General features: G+C 45.0%; 1 protein-coding gene across 2 annotated transcripts in view; it reads right to left on the bottom strand.

Annotated features, from left to right (window-relative positions):
• The window catches only part of LANCL2 (LanC like glutathione S-transferase 2), a 56,441-nt gene extending 49,708 nt beyond the window's left edge, over nt 1–6,733 (bottom strand). Inside the window, exon 1 of one of the 2 annotated variants that reach the window (XM_024764346.1) lies at nt 6,515–6,733. In XM_024764346.1, the coding sequence (XP_024620114.1) occupies nt 6,515–6,703 (189 nt within the window). In that variant the 5' untranslated portion in view covers nt 6,704–6,733. The remainder of the gene's footprint in view (nt 1–6,514) is intronic. The other variant, XM_024764347.1, reaches the window with a different exon arrangement.
• Nucleotides 6,734–19,315: the final 12,582 nt, after the last annotated feature.

The following is a 19,315-nucleotide window of genomic DNA, read 5'->3' as shown; positions in this document are numbered from 1 at the left end:
AGTGGCAGAAAAGTAGGAGTCAAACCCAGGTGTATCCAATTTCTCACCTGCTCTATACTCCACATGTTATTCCCAACCGATGGGAAATGCTGATTTGCAATATTTTTGTAGTCTCCCCTACATAATCTTCCCCTTATGCTTTTACGACAATATCTTTCCATATCAGGAATTGAAAACTGGCTGAAGGTTAAAATTAAAAGAAAATTCAACAAGCTGTAGAGCAGTGCTCCTCCCATATAATGGGCATATGGACTGTCTGGCCTGGGAATTTGGTTAAACGCAGGTTCTGGTTCTTTAGGTGTAGGGTGGAAGCCGCATCTTCTAACAAGCATTCAGGAAAGGCTAATGTTTTGGGTCCACAAATCTCAGTTTGAGGAGAAAGGCTGTAGAGTACATTCCCTCCCTCACCCCCATTTTAGCTCATCTGAACAAAAGAAAAATTATTGGGTTGGCCAAAAAGTTCGTTTGGGGTTTTCCGTAAGATGTTACCAAAAAACCCAAACGAACTTTTTGGCCAACCCAATGTATTTTCTGGGCAACTGAAAAGTGCTATTTCCTTATGCTTCCATGATATATTATGACATTCAACAAATTTTGAAGTGAAAAGCAAAAATACAGAAAATTAAGTGAAAAAGTATAAAATGAAGAATTTCCAACAGCTCAAGATAATGTCAAGTTATAGATTCCAAGTAAAAATTCTCTTTATCTTCATTTTTGTATGGAAAAAGTTTTAAAATCCTTAGGACCCATCAAGTCCTTCAGAACTGGCTCCAATCTACCTTTTCAGCCCGTTACCACCCAATATTCTTCACGCTCCCTCCTCTGCAGTCAGATTCTACTCCCTGCCTTTCCCTTCACGCAGCGCTCCCCCTTAGCCTGGCAAAGTCCCACTGTTAGATTCATTAGCAGAAGCCACTGGACTGAGGTGGCTCCAAAGCCCTGGCAGTGTAGTAAGCAAACCAAAACCTGAGCCCGTAGATGCCTCAAGGTTATGAAATCAAAACACCAAGGACAACCAACGACAAACAGCTAGGCTTTAAGCTATAGCCAATCAAGAATGTCCTTGCTTTGCTTCCACACTTCTTCTACAGAGCTGACCCTTAAAGAATACAGGTTTGTTGAACTGCTTGGGTCCACCCGCATGGGGATTTTTTTCAACAGTGAATACTACAGTACCACACAATCCCTAGTTGGTTGAATCCACGGATAAGGAACCACAGATATGGAAGAAATTCAGTACAGAGGAATGACCTATGCAGAATTAAGTTATGGGGACATTCGACTGTTCGGAGGATCAGTGCCCCAACCCCCTCACTGTTCCCCTGGCTCGTCGGGAAAATGCTCCTAACCACTTCCAGCTTGGTGCTGCCTGATTCAAATCCATTTGTGCTCACTAAACTCTTAACATTTGTAATATGCCTCAGTTTACCTTTTGACAGTTCCGCTGTCAGAAGAGGAAATCGAAGGAGACCCTTGACAGCCCCCAGGAGGTGCCCTCATTAAAACAGGCCAAGTTTAATGAGATGACTTATTTTGCAAACAAATTAGCCTTACTTTGATTATCTTTAATAGAAATGAGGGTGATTGTAGAGAAAAAAAATTATGTTTCAGTAGAAAATTGTAACACAACCATGTGCATATCAGATTTTAGTCCTGTTCATTGTCTTTGAGGTTTGCTATATACCTGTAAACTGGACTGGATCCTGAATTCTTCTAGCTTCTTCAAATACCTGGCTATGACTCTCCAAACTATCAATAATATTTCCAGTTTTCTCCCACCTTTCTGATCTGGAATCACTAAGAACAAAGATTGCCCTTGAACTTCCTTGAAGGGCCCCCTCCTCAAACCCAGATGGAAGCCAAATTTCAGGACCCTGAACCTTAGATCCACATCCCTCAACTAAAAAGGGCTCCTCCAGACTCTTGGAACTGCACACCAGGTGAAGATCTGAAGTGAAATTGACCAGGGAGGTTCCTCCCCAGAAGCAGATGGCATCTCCCAAGATCGCAGAACAAGATCTTCATCTCCAATATAAAAGCCTTCATTCCTTTCGCCACTTCACTACTTGCTTTTTCTCTCTGCTAATGCACAAGAAGACAATGCTCCTTAGCTCTGGCCACTATCACTGAATCTACTGCCAAGGCCATAGCTGCACAACAAGAGTCACTAGGCTTTCTTGCTAAGGTGGTTCTAGATAATAGAACTGCTTAGATCACTTACTGGCTAAACAAGGAGTGTGCACCAAAGCAAATACTTCCTGCTGTACCTGGATCAACCCCTCTGATATTTTAGCAAATGTAAGAAATTAGCGAATAAGCTACTTGGCTAAAACAGGTTGATATCCCTTCAGGTATATTCTTTGATTTATTTGATACCAACTGGTTTCGTTCATGGGGGCCCTGGTTTAGGATTAGCCTTCAGTCTCTGTGTTATCGTCCTCATAGTCGCCATCAGTCTCCCTGGTGGGCTACATTCTCTCAACTGTCTTAAACGCACGTTCACAGCCATCAGCAGTACATCAGGTGGTCTCACTGCTCTTGGAGAAACAGAAACAAGTGAACAAAGAGATGAACAGCAAAAACAATTCTTCCATGGACCTGACACCACAACCTCTGAGTTTCACAATGAGACAAGAGCAACTTAACTCTGATGGTGACCGAGGGTGGCGCTTATACACCATTCGAGACCAATCTCTCATGTATGAGAGCGTGACCAAAAGGGGTATTGTTAGATTAACTAAACAAGGAGACCGTTAGGCTGAGGTGGCTCTACTGCCTTGGCAGCCTCTGTAAGCAAACTAAAACCTAAGCCTGTAAATGCCTCAAGGTTACAAAAGCAAAACCTAAGGACAACCAATCACAAAGAGCCAACTGGGCTTTAAGCTATAGCAACTGGATTCCTGACCCTCAGAAACTATGTGAGATAATGTTTATTAAATTATTACGTTTGGGGATCATTTCTTACATAGCAATAGATGGATAGTAACGGTGGCTTCTCCCTTGAGTGCCCTCTTAGCCCCAGGAATGGGGCTGCTCCTCATATCGTCTATTCCTATATTCTCTAGAGTTCTCTTTACTTCTTATGAGGCAACCTCTCGTTACTCCCATCTCTTTATGCTTAGGAATAATTCTTTATATGAAACTTTCCCTACCAAATCACTGTGTGGTTTCTGTCTCCTGAGTGCGTCCCTGACGATACAGCAGAGAAACCTGACGCTGCTCATCGGAGAAGCACTGAGAAACGCTGGTGTACATCAACCATGATTCAGCTCCTGAAGTTCACGGCCACAAGGAAATCAAGCAAAAAGAAGAAGGGAAGAAATGGCTATTAGAGAAGCAGCCAACAGTGCTGACTTTAGATACCTTCCGAATTTAAAGAACAAAAACAAAAAAAGCTACTACTACACTGGTTCACTGCTTTTCATAGTATCTGGACCGATGTTGTCAAAATGTTACAAAAGCCTACTTACAGAAACGTAATTCAGTGAAGCAATAAAGTTACTGTGTTGGTAGATTTTACGTAATCTTTTCTCACTAACAGCACACAGCATCATGATAAAATTATTCCTCAATGACTAATTTACAAATTACATTCTGTATTAATTTCCTAGGGTGCCGAAACAAATTGAGTGGCTTAAAACAACAGAAGTTTATAGTCTCACAGTTCTCGAGGCCATAAGTCCAAAATCAAGGGTTGGCAGGGCCATGTTCCCTCTGAGACTCTGGGCAGAATCCTTCCTTGCCTCTTCTAGTTTCTGGTGTTTGCTAGCAATCTCTGACATTCCTTGGCTCACAAATGCATCACTCTAATCTCTGCCTCCATCATTCCATGGCCATTTTCTCTCTCCCTGTGTGTCTCTGTCTCTCTTCTAAGGACACTAGTTTATATTAAGAGCCTACCTTACTCCAGCATGACCTTACTTTAATTACATCTAACATAACCTTATTCCCAAGAGTCACATTCTGACATTCCACAGGTCAGGACTTCATCTTTTGGGGAGACACAATTCAACTCATAACACCCTCATTTTCATGAAACTTCATGTCTATCAAAACAAATGCATAGTTTGACAACTTCTATTTTAATTACATTCCTAATATTCTGAGAATTAAAGATGTAATAATCACAATCTATCAATACAGAAGGCAGGGGAACTTAATTCATGTTCATTTTATTTTACTACTTCCCTAAATCTAAGCATTCTCTTACCTTAAGTGGGGTCTGGCTGCTTGCTGCTCTAAAACCAATACTCTAGAGGCAAGGCTGGTGGAAATGAAAGTTTGCTTTATTTTGGACGCTGGCAAACCAAGGGAGGGGAGAGGGGGTACTCGTGTCCAAAGGCTGACACCCCCCGCCCCCAAGGATGACCAGTGGGTAAGAGCTTTTAAAGGCGAGTTTCTGGAGTGTGTAAGTGGAAGCAGGGGGCTACGTGCAGAACAGCACAGTCAGCTCTGACAGGCGTCTCGAAATTGGTCATGTGGTGGTCTGATCAACATCATCTTGTTTTAAGAACACTTAGTTTTCGGTTCCAGGGTCGGTTTGCTCCGATTTCTTTGAGGCCAGTTCTCAGAATTGTGGCAGCTGATGTCATGGCTACAGTCTGGTCATCATGTAGTTCACTTCTTCCACCTGGTGGGGCTTTCCATCTCTATAAAACAGCTCAAAGGACATGGCCCAGAATACTATCTACAGCCTTTGAGGAGGAAAAAAAGGTCCTTCACTTTGCTTCATGACTAAACTACTATTATTTTGTCCTGTTTGATTGCTTTCCTTTGCTTCTGCATTTTCTCACTTCTCTAATTCAACTTATTTGGCTGCAGTTTTTCTACAGACGAAAGGTGGGCTGAGGACATGGGCGGGGGGCGGCCGTGTGGACCACAGGGTCCTGCTCCATTTCATGTCCACCTTTCAAAATCAGAATCCCTCTCTCCCTTTAATGTGGTCTCATTTTCATGTTCAAGAACATGAAAAAACTCTTCCCTTTTCCTTTAGTATATAACAACAACCACTGGCATGGGTCCCCCACCCTGACTTATTTTAATTGTTTAATTGCATGGAGATATCACAAGCCCCATTAGTTATTTGTGGCTTAATTTTCTTTTACATAAGCCCGTTTGGTATGTAGTTGACGTCAACATTATGTTTACTGGATATAAAAGGTTAAAAAGAAAAACATGTAATTTCAGAACCAGTGTTTAACTCCTTCTCTGAGGTAGAAAATGAAACTCAACTGTTCTCACCTCTTTACTGTTCTCAGGGACTCAAAGAGTGGTTCCTTTCACTTATCTTTAAACTGCAGTAGCCTCCTTACTCTAAAGATAATATTGAGACAGCAACTGACAATATGTGTGAATGACAGATTTTTCAAATGTTTGCCAGAGACTTATTTTTACTACAAAGGATTTAAACACCAAGTCACAAACAAAACAGAAATGTATGTGAAAACATAAGAAATCCAGAGAAAAATCAGTGCTGACATATGAATTCTAAACCACGAGCACCGACTTTTCCAGGGGAAGACTGAGGATGCATTTATTGGGGGGCTTACCAGGCACCACGTAAGGCAGTTTGACAGACCACTTGATATACTTTAATTCAATCACTAACATCCCTGTGCGTTAGGAATTGTTCTCCAGATTTGAATTACATACAAGAAGAACGAGTTTAGAGAAGTCACTTGCCTAAGATTCCATGTTCAGACCAATAATAGCTCTTTCAAAATTGCCTTCATTGGGGTGAACTAACGCCTTTTCAAACACAAAACACATGGGGAGCCAGGGAGGTAAAGTGGGAGTTGTAACAGAGATCAGTGGAAACACAGGAACCTAACCGGTGAACGCGCGGCTTTACCAAAACGAGAACAGCTGTGCCGATTTTCACGTAATCCTTCCTGTCCACCTTCCCCCTACCGAGTTAGCTTGTTCACACGTATTCCACTGCCGACTCCTGGGCGCACATACCAGACCCATTACAGTGACACTACTGTGTAGAAACAAGGCCTTTTGGTTGCTGTTCCCAAGCCGTACATTCCAAGGACAGGGGACCGGAGGCCAGGGCAGACGATAACCTCGGCCCCAGGGAAAGTGCCAACAGGCGGTCAGCGGGTACGCTCTACAGCTCTGGGGGCGGGCCCTCGATGATAAACAAATCTGCACCTCAACAGACCCCGGAGACCTGGCCCGCACTTCCGAGAGCCCCGAAAGAGCCTATTTCAAAGGCACGAGGGGCCAGGAGGCGCCTACCAGGAGGAAAGCGGCTAACAACGCAGAGCTCCACAGCCTTCCAGGGCCACATCGCCCGGGAAGGACCGAAGCTCGGCGCCCGCGCGCTGGGAGCTCGCCAGCCCCGGACCGCCCAGCGGCGGAACCCAGAGCCTTGACCCAGGAACAGCGCGCGGCGCGGGTGGGCGACTTCCGCGCGGCGAGGGGGCGGCGGGTGGACGCTACCACCGCCGGCGCTCCCCTCCCCCAACGCCTGGCGCGGCCCGAGTCCGGCCGCCGGTCGCCGACTCACCTTCCCATCGCTGTGGAAGGGGAGGCCGAGCTCGTCGGGAGTGAGCTGGGGGCGAGCACGTGGCGGCTCCTCGGCCGGCACGGCGGCGGCGGCCTCGTAGTCCGGGAAGGGGTTGGGGAACGCCCGCTCTTCCATATCCGCGTCCCCGCCCAACTGCAACTTAAACCTCCGGGACATGGTCTCGCCCATGTCGGCCGCGCGCCCTGCCCTCCGCGGGGCCGCGCGGTACGGCGAGCGAGCGGGGACAAGCCTCCTCCGAGGCGCTCGGGCCCGGCCGCGGGCGGGTCTCAGGCAAGCCCTAAGGAAGGCGGCGGGCGCCCCGCCCCGGCCCGGCTCTAGACGGGCCCTCGGGGAGGCTGCGGCGGTTCGCAGTCACCGGAGCGCCGCGGTAGCGGGGTTCCCTCCGAGGAGTAGGCTCCGGCCAGCGGCGCCGCAAGGGCAGCGTCTCCGGGGAGGGCGCTGTCCCTCCCAGTCATCCCGCCGTCGGGGGGGAGGGGGGTCTGGAGGAGGAGCCACCGCCTTCTTTTTTTTCCTTTTAGGTTTTAAGTCCCTTTGTTTTGAATAAACGGGTATCTTTGGTAGCAGCATGTAATGTGAAAGCATCCTTAATCACCTAAATATTTCATCGACCGCCCCCCCCAGGCTCGTCCAATATTAGTTTAATTGCCCAGGAGCATAACATGGATAATAATAAAAGGACACAAGCAAGTACATCTGCGTTTATGTAATCACAACATAGTTAGCAGCCTTTATTGGTTCTCTTTGTTCTTCTTGTTGTTTCTTTAATTATTTGAAACTAAATAGATGTAATGATTTCTCCGCCTTGAGGGAAATATATTATTCCTTTTTTTTTTTTTTCCATTTAAACATTGAATGCCAGATGGTACTAGGTGATGACAAAAGATAGTTTCTACCCTCGGGATTCCAAGTTAGTGGGTGAGAAAAGTAAGCATAGCTTAGCATGATGTGGGTACTTTTCTGAAACCAAGCAAGGTATACATTAATATGTCAAAAAGTGACATGATAGAGGAAAACAGTACCAAGCCCTGGAAAGGCTCCATCCTCCTGCCTCTGTGGCCTGGCTTCCCACTCCTGTCTGTCCTGTTGTCTCCCCCAACTGTACGAGGATGCACATGTGAAACAGCCCCTACCTATAGGATGACCATAGGAAATTCCACTGTTGGAAAAAATCATTATAAAGGGGTTAGCATAAATATATATCCTTAGAGTTCAAGGAAACAGAACTGATATAACGGAATGCCCTGAGGGGCCCGCTCCACTCTTCTGCTTCATTCGTTTGTCCCGGGGTCCATCTTTCTCCCACCCTCAGTCAAGGACATTTTCTAACTGCTCCTGAATTCTGATACCTTTACCATATAGGAAATTCAGTCCCCTTGTTAGGTAGTTAGTCAGACATTAGCAGCAAGGAGGTGACAGTGGCGAGAAAGACAAGGAAAAATCGAGTCACACACCCAGCCTTCTGGGGACTCTCCCCTGACTCCCCCAGAACGGGTGAAACTATGGTCGTGTGGTGAGCAACTTATCCTGATAAAGAGAGGCACAGTGATACGAGGGGGACTTCCCTGGGCTGCCCATGCCCAGACCACACAGGCATATAACCTACAGTGAACCCGAACTCATTATACCATAATTATAATAAAATCTACAGGTAGTTTTGCCCCCCGCCCCCGCAGTGGGCGTTTCTCCCTTTGCTTCGATGAACTTTGCTTTGGGCTTCCTTCACTTCGCTGAAACAGCCCGCTCACTCTTTCTCTCTCTCCCTCTCTGAGAGTGTACCTACTTTGCTTTGTGCTTAAGCTTAACGTGGTAGTTTGCAATTCTTTGCTTACTATCGTGAACCGATATTGCTGCTCCGGGCCTTCCGTTGACCTCCTCGGTTGAAGCTACTTCGTTACCACGCAAGTCCACACGGTGACACCCTAACCACTGAGGCTGACCTGTCTTAGGAGCCATCCCTCTCCCACCTCAGGGACTTTACTACACAGAATAACCCACAGCAGACGTTTCCCAAAGCCTGCGTTGTGTAGACCCTAACACCGCAGGTAGGTGCAGCAGAAGCAACCACTGCTGGCTTTATGTTAAGCCTGGTGACCTTTGATCTCTCTCCACCCCTGTTGACTGAAAAAAAAAAAGCACAACCTAAAAGTTGAGAATTATGTTTTATTCGGTGGCCTTACTGAGGACTATAGCCTGGGATGGCAAGTTGAGAATTATGTTTTATTCGGTGGCCTTACTGAGGACTATAGCCTGGGATGGCAGCCCCTCAGATAGCTCTGAGGAACTGTTCCAAAGAGGTAACCGAGGGGCTAGCATATATAGGAGTTTGCTGAAAAAAACAAAACAAAACAAACCCTGTTGTTGAATATGAAAAGATTACTGCTAATCACACACACACACAAAAACCCCAGACATCGCAAATTAATGATTTTAGGCTCATTGACAGTATTCCATTGGTTGGCATCTTAACTGTCTGGGGCCAGTATCCTGCTTTTCTCCATCCTGAATCCCCTCAGCGTGCACCATTGGGAATGGCTGCACTGGCTGAGGGCTTGACGGTCAGAACATTCCTCGTTTACTGAAATGGCAGGGCAACATTGTGTCCACAACCTGGTGCGAGGTAAAGGCAGGTTTTCTAATTCTTCTTAAAATCTTGGGCATAACCATGGACAAATGTTGGCAAGTACACAAACTTGTCCTAAGGACAACCGGTATGTTCAGAGACCGAAATAGCTAAACCCAGTTTAAGGAATTGGCAAATTTTCCTAAACGCTGTCCGATCTGCCGGTTCCTGCCCTCAGTGGAGATTTCACTTACTGATTACATTATTTTTCAAGAAGTGACTGTCTCCGTTCTTCACCTTCTTGTCTCCAAGAGGCTTTTTAATGCAGGAGGTATGGGGATCCGTTCTGCCCTTTCAAACCTCAGGACCATCCTCCTCTGGTGTACACTCTTTAGTAGTACAAAGATTCGACCAGTGCCTTGAATTACAACATTTTAATTATTTTAGGCCAAACCAAATTCTTTGACAGGGAGGGCATCCTCCCCAACCCTTCTATGTAAGTGAGATGGACAGTACAAGGATTAGCTAAACGCCCATCCGAAACAAATCCCGGGAGTGGTAAGGACAATTTGCAATTGACCTGTCCTTTCTCTCAAAGGAATCTAACTGGGAGAGGGGCGCCTCTGTGTTCCCTGGCTGAAACCTAGGGCGCCACTCAAGGTTGGGAACTCTGAAAGGGCCCAGGGAGTGAGACTTCTCCCCGTCACAGCAGGTTTTCCGGAGGGAGTGCAGAGGGCTGCATGGCTGAGAAACTTCCAGATGGCATGCCTGTTGGCAGGGGGTCAGGGGAAGGAACATTTGTTGATGACACATGCAGGCCTGAGGCTTTGTTTGTTTTTGATTTATTAAGTGTTTTTCTTTCTATTATATTTATCCTTCACGTTTGTCATCTGACAGGCTTTAGATTTGCCCATGTTCCTCAGCTACCCGTGAGTCCTCTGGTCCCATTGCCAGAGCTGCCCAGGCTTTCATTAAGAAGGCTTTTCCTTTGGATGGTACAAGGGGAAGTCCCAGCAGGCAGACCAGCAAACTCCCTTTGTCTTTCACTGCATTCCTCTCTGAGATTTCCCTACACTTTGTCCATCCATCAGGGTCCAAGTTGTTAGCTAGTTGGGGAAAGAAACAAGCCCAGGGTATGTATAGGGGAGGGGTTTGCTTTATCCCCTTTCTCTGTTGATACATAAGATGGTTCCTTCCAGCTGCAGTCCGTATACAGGACCTATGTATGCTCTACAGCCCTGATTTAAGACAAATTTGATCCCTTAAGCTGGCAGTTCTCAAAGTGTGATCAGAGACCCTTTAGGGTGGCTAAGAAGCCAACACTAGTTTTTGGTGTTTTGATTTTGAGAATAATTTAATATGTTAACTTTAACATAAACTATTATATCTTAATGTCATTATTTTAAATGTGAAGAAACAGATCCTTACAAGACCAAAATAACACACAGCCCATAAGATGGGTTTCTCCCTTTTCCTTTTTTTAAAATTTAAACAGGGCTTCCCTGGTGGCGCAGTGGTTGAGAGTCCGCCTGCTGATGCAGGGGACACGGGTTCATGCCCCGGTCCAGGAAGATCCCACATGCATGGCCGCTGAGCCTGCGCGTCTGGAGCCTGTGCTCCGCAAGGGGAGAGGCCACAACAGTGAGAGGCCTGCGTACCGTAAAAAAAAAAAAAAAAAAAAAAATTTAAACAAATGTTCACCAGGCCAGTTCAACAAGTAAGGCAAATAATGTGGATATGAAGGCTGCAGTTCACAATATACCACATCTAGAACCTAGGGAGGTGCATGAGACAGAAGGGGTAGTCATTCTAATTAGACAATCAAGTAACATCATGACAAATGGATTTGCAGCATCAAAACTCTTCATTTAGATTTCTTATCTCTTAGTGATCAGAGGTCCCACGTTGTCTCCAGTCTTTATGATACCGACCAAGGCTCGTGGCCTTCCCCAAACAATAGAAATTGACTAGAGGCCGGTCAAGGCTTTATTGGGGCCCCTGCTGCAGCAGGAGGGAGAACAAGTAACAGGTTTCCCTGCTTGCTTCCGGAGGGGTTGGGGAGTGGGGGGCTCTGAGGTGCAAGCTGTTTCCTTACATGGGGTGAGGGCAGGGGTGTATCCAGGGGTCGGGCCAGAGGGGCGGCTTAGGTTGTTTGCTCACCCCTTAGGTGGTGTCGAGTGCAGGGGGCACGTGCAGTGCCCTGCTTTTGCTCCTGACACCCTGTTTTTGCTGCCAGCTCTTCAGAAGTGGCAGTTGGGCTTTTTCTGGTCTTTTGTATCTTTTGTCCAGACTTTGCCCCAACTGCACGTGCACACAGTTGTTTTTAGTCCCATATAGTTTCTTTGTATCCTGTTGCTCTAGGAGCCGATTGTCCAGGTGCAAGCACGGCAGCCCTGCAGCAGAGGGTCCCGGGTCCCAGCCTGTCTCATCTTTGTTGTGTTTTGTGTGAAATCCGTTACAGAATGGAAACCTTTGGGACCTCCAACAATGGCAGGAGTACAGATCAGGGCTGTTTTTCTGGATATGAAAGGCTGCAATGATCTCTAACATAAAATCTTTTGTAAGCTAGATAACCAACGGCAGCTGTCCCAGCAGCAACGGTAACTGGTGCTCTGGTAGTCAGACATGTCACTCATACACGTGCACAGGACACAGAGCACGAGTGGGCCTGCGCAGACAGCTGGAGTCATGTGCGAGAGGAGTACCCGTGAACTACCGTCTCTCATGAGTGTACCGTGGGGTTTTCCAGAGGCAATATGATACGTGATGTCATAGCGGATTAAGTAGAGAAGCAGCCAGGTGAAAAGATTTGCAAAAATATAAAACAATGCCCCTTTTCTCATGCATGTTTTTTTTTTAACATCTTTATTGGAGTACAATTGCTTTACCATGGTGTGTTAGTTTCTGCTTTATAACAGTGAATCAGCTATACATATACCTATATCCCCATATCTGTTATTTTGGTTTTGAAAATAGTTATCTTTCATAAAAATATGTTTATGTTAATCCGTAGCATGTAGTTTACGTTAATATGTTGACAAATGAATAAATATTAAAATGTTTTCAGTTTGAATTTCTAATTTGGTACGTATTGCTAGATATTGCTCATACAGAAATTATTTTGGGTCCTCAATAAATTGTAAAGGTGTAAAGGGATTCTGAGGCCGGACATTTGAGCACCACTGCCTTCAGCAAGCTGTTGCATCAGGCACATTTCACTTCGGGGACATGATTCAAAGCAGTACAATGTGTAGGTAAGCACTGCAAAGAGCTGCACCCTCACCTGCTCGTGTTTGCCACTTCCTGTAGTCTTTTTTACTAGGTCTCCCTATGACACTAATGTATTTTGATGTCATTTGTATAATTTCTTGCTTTGTGGAACTCAATTTGTGATGGGAAAATTATGATCAAAGAAAGGCTAGGTGTCAATTCAAACATGTAAAAGGAGAGTTAGGAGATCCTGTCCCAAATTGCATGTGTAGTCATGGATGTATCAATAGATTTAAAGCTTGTGCCAAAATCTAAAACGTAAGCTGGATGTTAGTGCTTCCATGATAGCTGTAGAAACCAGAAACAATTTAGATTGTAACCAATGTTGGGTTTTGCAAGCATTTGCAGGAAGAAGTGGTGGTGGATTGGAGGGCATCTTTCTCTGCTCCTGTCCCTGTGGCAGCTCTCAGCACCGGTCCTCTGTGGCAGTGCCCCTGGGTGCTGAGCACAGGGCCACTGCTCTCGTGGGGATGCTTCAGCGGCTCTCACCAGAGGAGGGCGTGTCGATCTTTAAAAATCTTTGAGTCAAAATGGGCAATTTCATGCTCTCTTTCTACATCAGATCAAAATCTATCATGACTGCCCAAAATGTCCAATTTGATTTCTAGATCTCTGCAGGAATCTGTGGGACGATTTAAGTTGTTCTAGACTAACAGATAGATAAGAAGGCAAGGGTGAACCCAGCAGTCGGTTAGATCACAGAAAAGGCTAAGAAGGAGCAGACAGCACTGAAGTGGCCACAGGCTCTCAGCACGAGCTCATCTGGAATGCCCCGAAGTATGAGACAGAAAGGTTGACTCAGGTCAGCCGTCTCTGAGAAGGTCTGGGGACACGCAGTCAGCCCTGGCACAGTCCTATTTGCAAGGAATGTGTCTGCCTTTACCCTCTGAGGGCCAGGTGCAACCATCGGGCCCAGGAACAAAGCCTCAGTTGCAGACGTGGTGGGATTCTGGGAACAATGCGGGGCAGGGGCTCATCCCCAGCTCAACCCGGATTGGTCCTCAGAAAAGAGAATGTCATCATTTCCCGCCCTCCCACAGGAAATGATGAATTTATTACATAAGGATGTTATTTGTACATTTAAATGAGCAATACTGAGGAATGAACTTCTAATTTAGCAATACAACGTAGTTTTATATTATGTCAGTTCTACAGAATTTTATATTTCCTGTAAATACAAACTGTACATCTGTTCCAAAATTTATTGCCTAGATGTTACATTGTAGGGGTTCAAGTAAAAAATGAAATGAAGGGATACGTTAATAATTTAACTGAAACTGAAAACAGGTAAACTATAAGTAATTTAGACTGCGTTTGAGACATGGTTCTTACTAACTGCACCTAGCATATAACAGTTTACTAAACATGCAGTTATTTGACTTTTTAAAAATAAGAATTAGACATACATCTATATCACGATCTATAGAATTCTCTACTGACAGAACTGATTTCAAGTTTTTCTCATGCTGTAATGATTAAATTTTTCTTCCTGGCACTCAAGTACAAGGATAATCTCTATTCCCACGAGAGTTTTTGAATCAAATCTATCTATATATCTATATCTTTGAACTGCTCTCTGAGCAAAACTGGGAGGACCCATGCCTCTGCATTTTGATTAATAACAGTGCTCTACAAAACACTGGAAGGAAGAATGGGCTTCATGGATAACTGTGCACTACCCCTTCCTTCCTCCAGACCAGGCACAGCCCATGAGGGAGGCAAAGGCAACGTGGTGCCCTGTGAAGCAGATGCAGTGCCGGAGGAGCAGACTCCCCCTAGAACATAGGAGACGCACTATAAAGATTCCCATAAATATTTGGTGGCGGGGTGTGGTTTGCAGGTAATGAGCCAGTGAACTGTGACTTCCAACTGTTCATGAGAAGTTCTTCATAAGCTAGGGGAACCTGGCCTACCTGGTGCACAGAGCAGTTGCAGAGATAAGTTCTTTCCAGGAAAAAATACAGGATTTTTCGGTAACGAGTACTACAAGATACCTTTTCTACTCAGGTGGCTGCTCTGTCTCCATCTAGCTAATTATTTCCTTAGCTCTTCTCCATGCAAAGAAATAGGCGTCTCCTAATGCAAACTGGACTTCATTTGGGACAGCCCTCCCATTCATAAGGAAAGAGCTGGCTTACTAGCTAGCTACCCGATCTCCTTAGCAGATAATGGCATGGAAAGACCCCCCTCCTACTCTACATATTGTGCTATATAAACTGTCCAGAATAGGCTAATCTATAAAGACAGAAAATAGATGAGTGGTTTCCTGGGGCTGAGGGGAGAGGGGATTAGGAAGTGATGGTTAGGAGATACGGAGGGGTTTTTTTGCGGTGATGAAAACGGTCTAAAATTGATTGTGGTGATACAATCAATTGCAAAACTCTGTGATATACTAAAACCATTGAATCATACACTTCCAGTGAGTGAATTATATGCTGTATGAATTATACCTCAATAAAGCTGTTACACACGAAAAACAGTTGAGGCACCGATAGCCAATACGCAGGCAGAAGAGTGCCATGATCCAACTCTCCACCAACACAGGTGAGTGGCAGGACGGAGCTCACCTGCACCAGGTGAGGTGGAGAAACTCAAGACACCTAGGCTGTATGTTGGGACACAGATTTATTATTGATTATTGGCCAAAAAAAGGCTTTGGGAGTGACATTACATGGCATCACTCAAATGTGCTCTGATATGGTCCCCATGAGAATTAGTATGGTCACCAGAGGAAGAAAGAGAAGGATAAAGAGAAAAGGAGAGAGATGGCATAATACACCCTAGGCCCTTCCTTGGAATTTTCCAAGTTCCTTTCCTCTGCCCAGGATTCTTGAAGACTGGCTGTGCCTTCTGGGTGGGGTGCCCCAGACCCTGGCGGGACGTACAAGGGTCCGTTCCCATTTCTTTTCTTCAGAGCACTCGCTCCCTACAGGGTACAAACCAGATGCCCCAGAAGCTCTGGGACTTGTGCCTCTGGAGACTCCCTAGGGTCCCCCTGGCTGGACCCAGGTTCTAGGAGAGTGGTCTGGAGAATGATTAGGCCTCAGAATGGGGCTGATACACTGACTCGAGGTGATTCAAATTGTCTGTGTAAATAATGGCCCTGCAAAACATTATTTGCCTTGGGCCCTATACACCCTCCTGTATGTATTTGTCAACGAAAACTCAATTCATCATCAAGCTAAGAAGGAAAAATTGAGAATTTTGAAATTGAGGATTATAACCTGGGAACCGTTCCACCTGTTAGAAGTTGAAGGCCCAGTCAAACACATTTTCAAGACAAAGGATCGTACATAAAAATGACATACTTATATTTTACATAAAATTCACCAAAGACACACTAGTCCAGGTAATCATGGTCAAAGTGAGCAGCAGGTCACTATGACCCCCTACAGACCTGGGAAAGAACACTAACCTTTTAAGACGTTCCATTGCTAGCATCAGAAGAAAGGAAAACAATTGATCTTTACCATGGAGCAGGCGCTCCCACTTTTGAGGAGGTCTGGTTAATGTATAACGCAGATACACACTGCACCTTAAAGGGGGAGGGAGGAGGCCCAAACAGAGAGAATTTTATGCTTACATTTTCTTGTCTTGCCTTAAAATGTAAATTTTATCTCATCACCTCCCCCAACTTCAGAAATAATGTTAGTAGAGAAGAAGGAACACCATGGTCACCCCTGTGACTGTCACAGTCAATTGCATGGTCAACTCTTCTTCAAAAGGGGGTCAAGAATACACAAGGGTACAACATGGGGAATACAGCCAATAGTTTTTTTTTTGTTGTTTTGTTTTTTTTTTTGCGGTACGCGGGCCTCTTACTGCTGTGGCCTCTCCCGTTGCGGAGCACAGGCTCCGGACGTGCAGGCTCAGCGGCCATGGCTCACGGGCCCAGCCGCTCCGCGGCACGTGGGAGCCTCCCAGACCAGGGCACGAACCCGTGTCCCCTGCGTCGGCAGGCGGACTCTCAACCACTGCGCCACCAGGGAAGCCCTACAGCCGATATTTTTAAATAACGTAAATGGAGTATAACCTTTAAAAATTGTGAATCACTATAAAATATTGTACATCAACTACACTTCAACGAAAAGAGAAAGAAAATAAAATACGAGAAACAAAAAGAATACACAGGGATATACGACTTCTCTTCCAGAAATGGTGATGGGAAGACTGGGTATCTATAACCAAAAGAATGAAATTGGACCCTTATAAACCTGTTGACTGAAAAAAATGCACAAGCTAAAAGTTGAGAATTATGTTTTATTTGGTGGACAAAACTGAGGGTTTAAGCTCGGGACACAGCCTCTCAGATGGCTCTGAGGGACTGCCCCGAAGAGGTAAGGGGGAAACCGGGATACACAGGAGTTTTTGCAACAAAGACCAGGTAGTCAGGACATCAAAAGATTACTGTTAATGAAAGAAAACCAGACATCTTAAGTTAAGGAAGTTAGTGCTTTTCTATGTGTGGGAAGATGCCAGAGTCTGGGCTCACTGAAAGCATCCCTTTGATCTGCACCTCAGCTATCTGGGGCCAGTGTCGTGTGCTTTCTCATCCTGAGTTTCTTCGGGGTGCAAGTCCGGGGGTGGCTGCAGTGGCTGACTACTTGATGGTAGGCATCCGGTTTCTACCCTGAGTTCCCTTAGGGCTCACCACAGGGTGGGCTGTAATGTGATGGCTTGATTTGATCCTTTGTTTACTGATATGGGAGGGAACTTTGTTTTTCATTGATATACCATACACAGAAATCTACTCAAAATGGATTTAAGACTTAAACATAAGACCCCAAACTGTAAAACTCCTCAGAGAAAACATAGGGGAAAAACTTCGTGACATTGATCTTGACAGTGATTTCACAAAGATGACACCAAGAGCACAAACAACAAAAACAAAAATAAACAAGCAGGGCTACATTGAACTAAAAAGCTTCTGCACAGCAAAGGAAAAAATCACTAGAGTGAAAAGGCAACCTAAGGGTTGGGAGAAAATATTTGCAAACCATATATCTGATAAGGAGTTAATCTACAAAATGAACAAGGAACTCCTACAGCACAACAGTAAAACAAACAAAAACAAAAACCAACCAAACAAAAAAAAAACCAACTCAATTTAAAAGTGGGGCTTGAATAAAATAGTCAAATACAGAGAATTGAAAAGAAGAATGGTGGCTACCAGAGACTGGAGAGAGAGAGAAATGGGTATAAAGTTTCAGTGACCCAAGATGAATAAGCTCTCGAGATCTGTTGTACCACATTGTACCGATACTCTACAGTAATCTATTGTACACTTTAAAATTTGTTAAGAGGGTAGATCTCATGTTAAGTGTTTTTTCCACAGTAAAATAAAAACAACAGCAAACAGACAAAAAAAGATATATGGTTCAGTTACATGTCCTATCATTTGTGTTATTATAGATATATGTCATGTATGTACGTCATAAACATCCAAACACAGTGTTAATCTTTCTTTTAAAGAAATTAATAGAATAAAAAAAGAACTTCAAACTGTTTCCCCTGCAGTGAACAGCAGCTGAAATAGCTAACCGTTCTTTTAGTTTTCAGCTGTTCCTTTTTGCTGGGACCATTGAAGTCTCCCTGTGATGGAGCACGACCCTATGGGGCCTTCCCGGGACAGACCCCTCCCCCATATCCTCTGCTTTAGCTCCTCTCTGAAGTACCTAGATAATAGTATCTGATGCACGTTCCCTGAGTTGCTTTACAGATGTGATAAAAACCTACCAAATGGAAGACGTTAATTACTAGATGGCCATGAGCACAGAGCCCCCAGGTCTCCTAGAGCCTGAGGATTGATAATGTGAACCCCTGTGACACCACCCTGTTACCTCACCGTGAACCAATCAGAGCTGATCGCTTACCCTGCGACCCCTTCCTCACCTGGCTTTTAAAAGTGCTTTACTGAAACCCATTGGGGAGCTCGGGGTTTTTGAGCTCTAGCTGTCCCGGACTACTACGTGTGTGGCACCTTACAATAAAGGTTGCACTTTCCTTCACCGTAACCCAGTGTCAGGAGACTGGCTTTACTGGGCAAGGCTGAGCAGACCCAAGTTTGGTTTGGTAACATCCCCACGCATGTGTAGTTTAGCAGATCAGCCAAGAATCTGGGCAGAGTTTACAGTCAGACTTTGGGGTTTAGCCACTCTGCGTCTCCTTCCCTTCCAGGATTTCTTCCCAAACATTCCATCTGCTCTGCCGGTCCCAAATTTTGTCACCTGACACTTCAAGCCGCCTTGAGCAGCCTATGGCCTGGGGAGCTCTCCAGGTTGCTTCAGGCCAACAGCTGCATAATCACAAATCTTGCCCACTAGGCCCCCTGACTTTCAAGGACTGACTCCACTCCAGTTTCTGCCTGCTTTTGGTCCTGCTCAAGTATATACACCCTGTGGCCTTCTTAAAAATTTTTATTGGAGTCTAGTTGATTTACAATGTGCGTTCGTTTCAGGTGTACAGCAAAGTGAATCAGTTATACATATACACATATCCACTCTTGCTTAGATTCTTTTCCCGTGTAGGCCATTACAGAGTATCGAGTAGGGTTCCCATGCTATTCAGCAGGTTCTGATTACTTACCTATTTTATATATAGTAGTGTGTATATATCAATCCCAGTCTCCCAGTTTATCCCTCCCCATCCTTATCCCCTGGTAACCATAGGTTGTTTTCTACATCTGTGACTCTACTTCTGTTCTGTAAATAAGTTCATTTTTTCCCTTTTTTTTAGATTCCATATATGTGATACCACATGGTATTTGTCTTCCTGTGTCTGACTTACTTCACTCAGTAGGACAATCTCTAGGTCCATCCATGTTGCTGCAAATGGCATTATTTTGTTCTTTTTTATGGCTGAGTAATATTCCATTGTGTATATGTCCCATATCCTCTTTATCCATTTCTCTGTTGATGGACCACACTGTTGTCTTTTTAACTCTTTATTAT

The sequence above is a fragment of the Neophocaena asiaeorientalis genome, unplaced genomic scaffold (genome assembly GCF_003031525.2).
Source record: "Neophocaena asiaeorientalis asiaeorientalis breed wild unplaced genomic scaffold, Neophocaena_asiaeorientalis_V1.1 scaffold191, whole genome shotgun sequence".
NCBI lineage: Eukaryota > Metazoa > Chordata > Mammalia > Artiodactyla > Phocoenidae > Neophocaena > Neophocaena asiaeorientalis.
Note: the sequence above shows the minus strand (reverse complement) of the source record. Positions and strands in the feature narration are given on the sequence as shown.